Raw genomic sequence first — 12,478 nt, 5'->3', positions numbered from 1 at the left:
TCTAGTTTCTAAGGAAACATCCATGCACAATTTACATGTACAATGATTCTCAGCATCCTTCATAAATTATAGGTGTAAAACTTTTCAGGGGTCACAATACAGCTGCAATGAAATCCTTAAGTCATTTCCAGGGATGTCGCTAAGAGCCGGCTGCAGGCTAATTTCACCGGCTGAAAAAAAGCTTACCACCAGCTCAAAATTGCAAACGAAAACTAAGACATAGAGTTGAGAGATGCAGTTGAGTAAAAAACCGGCTTGACTAATAAAAAAGGGAGTGCCCACATTTTCCCTAGAAACACTTAAAAAACTGCTAACAGTTTCCTCTTCAAGTCAGCCAATACGCCACTAGCTGGCACATTGTAGAAAGGAATTTTTAGGCTGAGTGAGCATTATTTCTTACACTTGGAAAGGGTTTTTTTGGTGCACGAGTCTTGTATAATTTACTGTTAAGTTAGTAGTACCGCAATTGTTTGACCCCAAGGTTTCACGCCATTGCATGTACATGTATAAGTGCATTTTTTTGCACATAACTGCATAACATGTATTTAAAAAGACTGTACCTCCATATCATGATGAACTCTCATCTCCTCTACTATCTGTTTATGTTGAGCCTAAAAGGTTTATGTAAAGGAGAAAGCATCAAAAAAATATACATGAAGAATGGTTTAATAAATTAAATTTACAAGACCTCAACAAATAATATACCAGGAGAATAGCGTTGGGAATTGGCTGAGATTTCTCAACTGAAGAAAATAATCAGATTGACCCTATATAATGAGAAATATCTCTTTATAAGAATTCCATTTATTTTTGCTGCTGTACTGTGTTTTAGAACAAGATTAAAACATACAAAAGGCATCAATGGATTTGACCCACAAACCATAGAATTCCAGTAGCTCACTGCTGGTTAGAGCATCCAATCTACAGTGTAGAACTTGCAGGGTGCATGGCAAGTTAGATTTTTGCTTGGAGCTCAGAATTTTTTCTGTGCTCTTAGTGATTAAATTGTCTTTCAAGAAGATTCTTTCTCAACAACCAAGTGTTTAATTTTTTTTTGCCATTAAGAAATTTTATAATTTTTCCTAAAATAATTGACTGAATATTTTCAATAAATAATTGATCGTTGATCATTTTAAAAACTTTGATTGAAGATGGATTATAATCAGTGGTGGACACATGCACCTCTACAAGGGAAATAAAGTAATAATTACTCTATTATCATTATCATTATAATAAGAGACATCTGATAAAACAAACCTGTTCGTGTTCATATTCAGACTTCAGGAAAGAATAGTCATATCGCAGCTTGTTGAAGTCACTGTTGGCAAAGCATTGTAATTTGTTAATTAACTAATTAATGAACACAATCAATGAAGAATTATCAAGGGTTTACAAAACTTTTTTTGTTTTTTGTAAAATATTACAATGTACATGTCTATAGTTCACCAAGTTACAATTCTAACAGCTTACCCTCTGTACTTATCAACTTCATTCTCCATTGCTTCATATCTCTGGAACAAATAGTCAATTTGTTTAGAATTAGAATACACTGTATATCGGTCCATGATATTGTCACCTCATTGTCCAACAACAGACTCAACAAATTGCAGTTGTAATTTTACTTCAAACATGGTTTCATTACTTTCACATAATAATAGACTAATATTTCTTTGTCACTGATGGAGCTCCCAATTAAATCAAAGAAAATGTTGAGGACTGGCTGGAAATTCATAATTTGATCATTAGAAATAATCAGATTGACCCAACCAATCAGTTGATCACCTATCAAAAAAATCTTGTCAAAATTTTAATATTTTTCACCTGTCTGCAAGTCAAAGTAAAAATAATTAATTTCACATTTCTTGTCGTTTTCTGGCTCAGGACCACAGTACTTTTATCAATGACAATCATTTTGTGAATGAAACAAAACCTTACAAACCAATAGAGAAAATTACAGCATTCATGACCGTATGTGCCATGTTTTAGAACACAACAAAAACATAAGAAATGTAATGTAGACAAGAGTCATCAATGGATTATAGAGCTCTGCATTAACTGGTAATACACATTGTCAAGTCTAGTCAACAAATTTTTTTTCCCTGTGATAATGGATTGAGCATTTGAATTCCTAATTAGTCATTGAATCACATAAGTTTTTTAACCAAAGATTGATTAATTATTAAGATTAACAATTGACACACCACTAATTAAAGGATTACGTTTTCCCCAACATTAGAGCTGGTTAAATTTCACTACAGAGAACAGCATACCATGACCATGGATGCAATTAACCAACCTCTTTGTAGGGAGCTTCAACCTCCTTTTGCAGCTTTACTTTTAATAGCTCCATTCTCTGTGGAGTCACCACCTACAGCGTACATGTGAAAAGTTAAGTCATGGTCACAATTTGCAGAGCTCTGCACTCATGTAATCTTTTTTAAACCGGAGTCTCGTTTTTCTTGCTTCCCTTCCTTGGTTTTTGAGGATCTTGGGGAGACCTGGAGTATCCAGGCAAAGAAAAACCTCTCAGAGCAAGGACAAAAACCAACCACAAACTCAACTAATGAGTTAATTTCCAGCATTTGAGACCAAAGCCGCATTGATAGAGGGATGGTGCCAACATTACTGTGCGACTTTTGGCTTGCTCCCCTGACAAGAGTAGAGGTATGTACTATACCAGTAACGCTGTTATAATATTGTCATATAGCTGGAATTTTATACCCAACAATGTGCTTCTATTGGTTACTTTGGGGTCTTATAAATTTGTGTTATATACCAATAAGACTGTTGCTAAGGTTTCTGCATGTGCAGGCAACATTGCCAAATCTATGATATCAGAGGGTAACAGTGTACCATTGGATATTTTGTTCCCATTCATTTAAGTGGAGTAATAAAATGAGAGATGGTAGCTATTATTTAAGCTTGTTACAATACATGTAAATCACTGGACAAAGTCATCATATATTTTGTGCCCTGTCACCTGTGCTCGGATTTCTTCACATTCTTGTATTTTGGCATCTCTTTCAGCTCTCATTCTTTGCACCGTTTCTTGACTTTGTTCCTTGATGTTCTTGATCTCAGTTCTAGCATCCTCAAGTTCTCTTTCTTTCCTTTCAATAAGCTAGGCGAAGGAATGCAATATATTACTATTTGTGTGGTGCACACATACAATGACAGAAAATACCACACAGACAATGCAAAACTTAAAGATGGCTAACTGTACAATTATGCATATTTCTCTTGGTTCATATCACTCACATCTTGCAGCTGAAGGTGTTGAGCTTTAAGAGATTCATATGTGGTTCTTAGCTTTTCTATCCTTATCTTTTGCTCTGTGACCACGGACTCAAGATTGCCCATCTTCTCCAACTCCTGAAGAATTTCGACCTGCTGCCCAGCCATGACACCGTCTTGAAAAAAACAAAAGCAACCATGCACATACAATTAGAAATATAAGATCACGTAGCTTTCAAATAATGATGGATAACTTTGAAACAAACTGATTCAGAGATTCTAACAGTGGTTGTTAAACAAATTAAACAATAACAAATTAATTTTATAACAAGCCCTTTCCACAAAAATGTCATTAAAAGTGTATAACAATAAATGATAACCAGTAAAATTAAGACAAAACCTACAATCAGTGCCAAAATAATCATTGTTAAGCCACTGTCCTCAAAATATGGGGTATCTTACAAGAACAAAACAATCCACACCCCTCCCCATCCCCTCCATTCAAAGTTGGGGTGTTTGTTGATTTCTACAGGTAGCTCGACCAGCTGCACAACATTGCATGGAGGGGCTAGGGAAAGCTTTATTTTCCACTTTTTAATTTGGCAAAAAGTCAGAGAGTTCCTTTGGGGCAAAGTGTCTCAACTAATTTTGTTGCCAGTTGTAGCAAAAAAATACATGAACATTTTGAATCATCTTCCTTGGACATCCACAAGTGCATATCAATTGTCGAGAATCGAAAATGCTTGATACTTTACTAACAGGTTCATGAGAGAAACACTTTACATTCTGTAGTGACAGGCATTCATGCTTTCTGATCTGGAGTAGTAAGTTGTTCTTTGTTATAGATGTACAGTGTACATGACATGTAGCTTGCACTGGTTCTAAAGATGCTTCATTCCTGAAAAATTATTGTCGATTTTCAGCCAGTTGTATATAGTTTAAGAGAAGAAAAGGGTTTATTAGAACAAAGATTTTGCTTTGGATGTCAAGAACTTAACAAAAAAGTGATACAGATGCATGTTTTTAATATTTTGTTCTTCAGTTGTCGAATATCACTTAGAAAAAGATAATAAATGTGGCAGGGTGTTCTCTATAAAACGAATTTGCATCAAATCAGTAGTTCTTTCGACTGATCATCAGCTACCACACTGAGTATCTGATGATCTTTTTCATTAACAAGCTTAAATTTCGCCAATTCATGGTCATCCCTTCACAACATGTAGCTTCTAGCAAGTGTTATTTTTCCGTTGTGATTGTTGGATCTGTTAAAAGCCGGGCAACAGAAAACAATAGTAAAGTGACGGGGTTGTTTGACTTTGACACTCAAGGCGAAGAAGTCTAAGTTTATTTAACAGTACAAGAAGGTAAACAATGAAACGATAAGAAGGACGCGTGAACGAAAATATGTTCAGATTAAATTACTGCAATTTGACTCACCTCTATTTGCAAAGATTCAACTCTCTTTCTCTTTTAACCCTCAACCAATGCAAGGCCTAAGTTTAAATCTTAGAAATAATTGCGCCTATAAATTTATACATGAGGACAATAAAGATGGCGTCCGTCGCAACCGTCCGCCATTTTTGTCGAAATAATCAACACTGTCAGAGGGACTGGAACGAGGCTAACGTTTCAATGCTTCTGTGGACATTCATGTACTGGTCACAATTTGTCCTCTGTATCAAATTGTTAGTTTTTCGCCACTCAATACTCTAATATAGAGTACACTGCTAGCAAGATCGAAGGAGACTCTATTCGCAAGGTAAATATAGAGCTGTTGGAGGTCTTAATTCAACAATTTTTATGCAGCTCTTTGCCGTTTCATAACCGCTCTGGACGTTTGACTGCGACCTGAAGTTGGAGAAGCTTTTAATTTCGCGATTTGAGGGAACTTGATAAATGACAACTTGACGCTGAGAAGTCAATGAAGTGTTTTTGTTGCTGTTTTTTTTTTTTGTTAAACAGTGCTATGATACGTGAAACATTTCCAATAGAAATCGCTCGAAAAGGCCAAAAGAAGCGAAAAGGCTCCGATTTTTCTTCCCTAGTGCTCCTCGACTGTTTTCTACACGATGAGATAGTGACGAATGTGCAACCTGATAAACTCACGTAAGTGCATCACGCAAAATACCCTTCGTGAGCATTGGTAATCAAGATTCATGGAGAGTACTTGAGAGTACAGCTTTAAAAATACTCAAGGCCAAAGAAAAAGCCACAGACGATTGAGCTATGGAGGTAAATCGTGTATTAAAAAATTAAGCGCAATGTTAACAATGAGAAAACAAACACGCACAAATGGCAAAAATTAGGTCGCTTGAGTGCCGGTGATCAGTGGATTGTTCCTACGATATTTTAAATTATTAAGCGTAATTTCAGTTAAGCTTAGGCTTATAAAGACATTTGTTAATGTTGTGGGAAAAAGATGCAGGGTCGAATATACACCAACTAGGCCACTTGTTACTTACAGAAGCGAAAGATATGGCAAACCAAATAAGCTTAAGTTGCTCTTAGTGAATCAGATTTTTGAGTGCTTATTAAATTTCACTTCTTTATTATTGTTAACACCCCACATATACAACTGCTTAAATATTATTTGAAAACTAGTCACAGCAGCAGACTGAAAATAGATAAAAAAAATAAGGTTTTCCTTCATATCACTATTGACTTGAATGATGCATTTTAATTCTCAGTGTGTTATATAAACCAAGTTTTGTTTGAGCTGATCAACTATATAAAACCAACAGAAACAGGTCTTTTTGCCAACAAATGAAAGCATTACCAACTGAAAACCTGGGACAGGGTTGATGTCAATCATATTGAAATCAATATTGTATCTCTCGTCTTGTGCCCACCTTGACCATACATGGCAAACACTAGTATGCTTTACCACAAGCATTGTAAAATAATGCTGATACTTAAAGCTCTTATTTTCTAAGCTTTTTTTAAAAAAAATTACCAATAAGGACCAAGACATTTTATAAGGAATGTGTGGTTCCAGGATTTTTCCATACCAATCAAGAAAGGTCATTAGAAATTCTGAGGGAAAGGGGCCTCTAAAAGGCCAAACTTTTTAAGGAAAGTCCAGAGGGGTAGGGGTTCAAACAGGGGAGAGTATGGTTTTTTCTGGAAGAACTTGATATTAAAATGGTGCAGAACAAAGTAATTATTGTTTTGTTTGGTTGTAGAGCAGTGAAAAAGAAATATCTCCATGCCTGTATGTGTCATCAAAGAAGGGTGAAAATTGCAGTGCAATTGTAAGAGAAAAGTTGGAGTCATTACAATTTGAAGTGCACAATGAATCAAGCACTGCAGCAGCTACAAAGCTTTGTTCTACAACCAGAATGTCTTTAATTGTATTAGAAGATTGTGAAGAAAAAGCCTTCATACAGACCATCAAGTAGGTTACAAGTTCACTTATACTTATACAATTAAGGACAGGTCAGCCAAATTTGTGGGGCAGGGCATTGCTTATAAATTTCGTTGTTTTTGTACACCAAGAGATACACTGTATAAGCTCTACTATTGACAACTCAAATGGTTTTCATTATTGCTTGATTTGTAGGGGTAAGAATGCCATCCATCTGTAAGATCTGTGAACATGCAATAATTATAATGTATTTAATGCAGCATTAAGACTTAGCAGGTGGAAATTGTGAATTGTTACTGAATAGTACAAGTCTGAAAAAAAATTTTTTACAGAGATCATAAGGAGGCAAGTCATTTTTAGGAATTCATGTTTTGTTGTTAACATCTCCTTGACCTTCCAGAGCTCCAAGTGCTTGCAACAAACATACTCCTGTTGTGTACATCTCTTCAGGAGCCCTGTCAGGTATCATGCATGTGCCACATGAATTCAGTTTTATCACACACATTGTAAGTTGTTGAGTATATTAGCCTCTGTAGAGTCAGAGCGATACAAAAGTCTATTGCAAGCCTGAAAAAGCACTTAAATGCCTAAAAGTCAGCTTTTTATTAACTCCTTCGATATAAGACTATTAGTTCTGCTTTTCATTCCCCTACCGATGAAGAGTGATAAAGCACCTCAGTTTGCTTAGAAATCCACCCATTTATTCCTTTTTTCAGCATTTGACAATCAAGAAATTTTTAGTAAGTCCTTTAGCTGCTTAGAAAAAGCAGTTTTCTTGGCTTGGCCATCATCTAGTTGCTGAAAGTGTGAAAAGTGCCTACTATAATGAAGCAAACATTAATAGTACCTAAGGTATTTGGCTATATATTTCCCCTTACAAACAACAAAATTGGTTACTTTAAAAGGATGCATTCCTCTTTTCCAGAAGATCTCTTACCAAACATTGAGTATATTGACTGTTTCATATATGAATTGATACTGGTTTAGGTGTTGTGAGAGACTTGATGCAAGAGCAGTTCATTGATGAGCTGGTATTCAAGTGCTTGACACTGGAAGATGATCTGGGAAGGGCTGTTGCTCGTCTGAAAACACAGCCTGGGCAGTTTGCTAGTAAGTGCTCTATTTAGACACTAGCTGTTATTAAAATAAACAGCAGGCTCCAGCTAATCAAACAGTGGAAAATGCTATCCATGAAGTATTTGGAGTGGTTTCCCCTATAGCTATCCACTGAATAGTTATTTGTCTGTTAGACAGAAGGCCTTCAAGGGGGAGAGGTGGGGGGGGGGAGGAGGTATGCTGTCGCTTTGTTGGCCATTTGCCTGTAAAGAATAAATGGTTATAATTTTTTAATTAACCTTTCTCCCTTGAGGGGACCATTTTTGAACAATACCATGATTAGAAAACTTTCCAAAGGAAATTTAAAAAAAGTTTTAAATAACAGAAGAGATCAGAGTTTGTCATTTTGCTACTGAAACAGCCAAAATGCAAAAGTGAACAGATGAGGCTTTCACTACTTCAAATTGGATTGTCACTATCACAATTATTTCCTCCTTTTGCATTGATTGTTGGTGCTTTCTGAGAAGGTTGTCGCCTGTTTCCAAGGCCATGTTGCCTGTTGCTTCCACTCCATGGAAGCCCTCAGTTAGGGTCGTTAGGGCTATCCATCCCTCAAACAGCTGGGGCCAGAAATAAGGCTGTGGTCTAAAAAAAGACAATTTTTTAAAAAAAATTAGCTGAATAAGGCCAGGGTGCCACCACTACTTAAAAGTGCCTTTTCAACAGAAAAGATTGTTTTGGACTTCTTTAAAAAATTCCATCATAATTTGTCTGCAGTTACACCCAAGTCAAAAAGGTCCGTCCGCCCGAGAAAAAGAACACCTGATCATGGAGCAGCCTTTTCATCCCCAAATTGCATGTTTTCAGGTAGGTACCTGTGTTAATTTAAGAGAAAACGTTTTTTAAAGCTTATACAGTGGAACCCCGTTAATGCAACTACCGTTGGGCCATAAAATCCTGGTCGTAATAACGAGGTGGTCGCATTAACGGGGTCTTCAAAATAATAAAATGACCCAGTGGTTTTTACGTTGGGTTTGATAGAATATGGCCGTAATAACAAGGTGGTCTTATAAACGGGGTGGTCGTAAGGCGTGGTTCCACTGTATACAGTTTTCATTCAGTAGAAGTGTTGATGACACCACTAATAACAAGGTGCTGAACATTTTATGTTAACTAGACTTTATAATAAAATATAGCTCAACTCATCATTGCATTGCTGATCCAAGCAGTTATCTATGTAACAGTAATAAGTGAAAAATTTTTATAAGTTAGACTCCTTTACTTTGATAGGTGCAGCAACTTCATCTGTTGTGTCACCAACACCACATGGGTTGGATTATGCACAAATAAATTCTCTCATAGCGACAACGCTATTTAAGCAGCAACAAGACTCTGCTCAGCATGAAAGTGATCCTCATCTCTTCTTAGAAGGTGCACTTTGCAGCAATGTTGCTCAGCCATGCCCTGGACTAAGCTTTCATACTCATGAAGAAAGCAACAAGATGATTAAACCAGACGGTTGTGCTAAAGGAATGCACCCCTCAAGCATTATGGCAGAAAATCATTCTCTGCCGAACATACATCAGTGGTTTCCCTCTGTTACTATTGCTGCTAATGGCAGACGAGAAGTGAGAACACACAGCAATGTCAAAAGGGAAGAGAAATGTTTGGCTGGAGGCAAAGAGGAAGAAAATAACAAGACCCCCGTAAAAGCCAGTGATAAGCACTTTTCCTCACCCAGGTAACAAATTTGGTTGCTAGATGGGTGGCTAGTTATTTGGGTGGGTGGCGAGGGAGAGTTGGAGGGTGAGTAACTGGTTAAGGGGTGGATGGATGGCGGTGGGACGCTTCTTAATTGTAATTGTGAGGTCTGTCAAGCATTAGAAATGAACTGATTTTGTAACTAAGGATAAAAATATTCGAGAAATTTCACATATTCTTGATGCAATGTCTTGCTGAGTTTAAAGACTTCAAAGTAAATATTGTGCAGGCTTGTATCTGCAGGGGAATTCTCGCTTTTAATGCCAGTTTACTAGAAACAAAAGTACTCAAAATCGCATTTTGTAAATCGGCGTCGTTTTCCAGTTGTTTCTTCATTCAATTTCATGGACTCAAGTTTGGAAAGAAAAAGGAACTCCCCGAAACAGACAAAACAGCGAAAGAGGTCAAGGTCATCTGCTGCGGGCGGGACAGCTGCTGAGAGGAAAGAACTGCACTTAGACAAGGAAAAGAAACGAAGGTATTGCCGATGGAATTGAGTTCAGTAAAAACCCGCAACTAAGAACCTGGTTTTAAGAACTTGTTAGACCAAAATGTGCCATTTAGGCCCCCTCTATATAAGAACCTGTTTAGCCTAATTTTTGAAAGAGAAAAACAATTCTGTACACTTGGGCAACATTCAGAATCCTCTTTGGAGACATAGGTGCCTCATCACTCCAACTCACTGCAATGTAATGGTATGCAGATTTTATATAAGTAAAAAGCTGAATATACCACTAAATACTCTTAGCTTCATTGTTTGTTTTTTGTTCAGGAAATAGGAACCAATTTAAGGTCCTACATAGCCTAATATTGTGCTAATTGCCATTTATGTAAGAACCTGTTTAGGCTAACTAGAGAAAATGGAGGTTCTTAGTCTCGGGTTTTTACTGTATTATATAACGATACTGTATTTTTGAACGGAGCATGCTAATGAGATTCATCTGAAAAAGGGATAAGTCCGTGCGCATTATACTACTAACGTCGTGTCTTCTTCCGATCTAATCAGTTATAAGCTTAGGGAAGGTGCCCCGTTTATTTAGAGACAGTTGAAAATTGGAGGGCAAAATGGACAATGTTAAGCTTTTTTCGGTGTATCACATGTAATACTACCAATTTCTATTAGTTTTTGCGATAACGGTATAAAACCAAACAAAAGTAGTAAACTCGTTATAGTTTGCAATAGCCCTGACATTGGAATTTCAATAAGTTCTACCACTTCTCCCCGGATAAAATTAAGGGTGCGTTCCTTTGAGATGATCCGAATCACTTTCAGGATCAGTGATCCGAGATCACTCGGATTATGGTAGAGCAAATGAAGCAGTGAATCCACTCTGGACAAGGATTCATCGGTTCATTTGTTCTACCATGATCCGGGTGATCTCGGACTACTAATCCTGATCCGGATCATCCCAAAGCGGAACGCGCCCTTTAACTTCGTATTCAAGGGCAACATCATTACAGTGCTTAAGGGAGGTAACCTGGAGCCTCTGCTTACAGGGTAGAGGTGAGGGGCATTGCGGGCCAATTATTTGAGGGATTAAAGAGACGAATGCGTGAATAGCGCAGTATTTCATGGAACTATGGAGTTAAGTATTAGAGAGATTTAGAGTCACGTTTACGACAAACGTTCAAGTTAGGAAAAGAGCAGCAAATAACAGGTCGATACTATTCTCATGGATAGAACTGACGTGAATCTACCGATTTTCGTGTAGTTACGATGGCAGTAAACCACAAGCCAAAGGGAGAACTTGGCCACGTTGTAAAAACTCGTGTATGCCGTAAGCGCGACTCTAAATCTCGTTATTGTTAAAGGGTAGCTATGCCATGAAAACAAATGCGAATACAATAACTACACGTTTTTTGTTGCCCATTGTGGCCAGAATTGGCCACCTGCAATCTGTAACGAAAAAGGAAGACAAAGTATGAATTGAGGCTGTATGCAAAGACCATGTCGTATCTCTTTCTCCAGAGAACGAATCACACAATCATGGCACTGGCTACGTCAGCTTGTACCTAACTGTGACGCGTATGCAGACAAGGCTACAGTATTTGAGATGAGCGTTGCATATTTACACCACTGCTGGAAATACCATGCACCCATTATACAGCAAGTAAATAAGGTGTGTTATTTCATACCTACATGTATACAATGGTATAGTGAATGACAGTCTTAGGCGTTACGTGAGTAAATGATAATGATGGTAATGATGCAAGTGACGGAAGCCAGATTTGTAGTTTAAAACAAATCATTTGGGCCATTTACACAAGGGAAAATAAGACGCGTTTTAAATAAGATGTAAACTGTCCCGTTTTTGAAGCTAAGTGTTACGTTTTTCTAGGGCCCGAAGGCAAATTTTAAAACCCAAACCTGTTGAATTGTAACACAGTTCGCAGCTCACAAACTAGCCAATTTGCCTCTTTAACTGATAGTTTCATTGTAATCATTTTCATAATAGTTGACACAAAACAAAAAGGTGCCGGGACGTCCAGGTAGTTTTTACACAGTTTTATATCAGGTACTCAAAGTGTGAACACAACACCATTTTGTGCCAGTACCCCGGCTCTAGTTCCCTTTACAAGGCATGGGTTTCCGGTGCCCACTATTGTTACTGCGCACAGTTTCTGCGCATGCCAAGGTAGTTGCGCGCGACGCAAAAGAAATGCACAACACGCAGGACACGCGGACTGGTTTTGTTTCCTCTAAGTCTATTATCTACTCTCACATAGTCAATACCTGGGAAAAAAAAACTTCCCATTAGTGGGCACCGTCCTTAAAAGATTGGAGAGGGTCAGACTCGCTCTGATAGCATCTGATAGATCAAACCTGCAGGGGTCAATTCAGTGTTATTTGTGCAGCTCTTACCGAGTGATTCTGTGCAATGTTCCTTTTTCTAATAGGAATTTCTGTTCCTGAATACTAGCAACATATCCTCAGAAGATTTGGAGAGAAATATTACCGAAATTCTGGAAAAGGAAGGAAGAGCTTTCGGAACAAGGGTGGAGTCCGGATCGTGTAAAAAATCGTAAAACACAGATTCGATTCCAGCATTCCGCTTCAGTGCT

General features: G+C 37.6%; 2 protein-coding genes and 1 long non-coding RNA gene across 3 annotated transcripts in view; 2 read left to right on the top strand and 1 right to left on the bottom strand.

Moving 5' to 3' along the window:
• Positions 1–4,809, bottom strand: part of LOC140933430 (centrosomal protein of 83 kDa-like) — a 39,575-nt gene extending 34,766 nt beyond the window's left edge. The window contains exons 1-7 of the mRNA XM_073382988.1: positions 4,672–4,809; positions 3,259–3,410; positions 2,981–3,121; positions 2,297–2,368; positions 1,471–1,511; positions 1,258–1,318; positions 561–611 (exon numbers count right to left, since the gene is read on the bottom strand). Of these exons, the coding sequence (XP_073239089.1) occupies positions 561–611; positions 1,258–1,318; positions 1,471–1,511; positions 2,297–2,368; positions 2,981–3,121; positions 3,259–3,402 (510 nt within the window). The 5' untranslated portion in view covers positions 3,403–3,410; positions 4,672–4,809. The remainder of the gene's footprint in view (positions 1–560; positions 612–1,257; positions 1,319–1,470; positions 1,512–2,296; positions 2,369–2,980; positions 3,122–3,258; positions 3,411–4,671) is intronic.
• A 366-nt stretch (positions 4,810–5,175) lies between these two features.
• Positions 5,176–9,399, top strand: LOC140934594 (uncharacterized). Its single transcript, XM_073384194.1, has 6 exons — positions 5,176–5,466; positions 6,417–6,628; positions 6,999–7,060; positions 7,586–7,708; positions 8,432–8,521; positions 8,945–9,399. The coding sequence occupies exons 1-6, from the start codon at positions 5,461–5,463 to the stop codon at positions 9,397–9,399; spliced, it is 948 nt and encodes a 315-aa protein (XP_073240295.1). The 5' UTR covers positions 5,176–5,460.
• A 366-nt stretch (positions 9,400–9,765) lies between these two features.
• LOC140935502 (uncharacterized) lies at positions 9,766–12,478 on the top strand. Its single transcript, XR_012165218.1, has 3 exons — positions 9,766–9,893; positions 11,385–11,535; positions 12,314–12,478. It is a non-coding gene; the product is annotated as an uncharacterized lncRNA (long non-coding RNA).

The sequence above is a fragment of the Porites lutea genome, chromosome 4 (assembly GCF_958299795.1).
Source record: "Porites lutea chromosome 4, jaPorLute2.1, whole genome shotgun sequence".
NCBI classification, from domain to species: Eukaryota; Metazoa; Cnidaria; class Anthozoa; order Scleractinia; family Poritidae; genus Porites; species Porites lutea.
The sequence above is the reverse complement of the archived record's forward strand: the minus strand, read 5'-3'. Positions and strand labels throughout refer to the sequence as shown.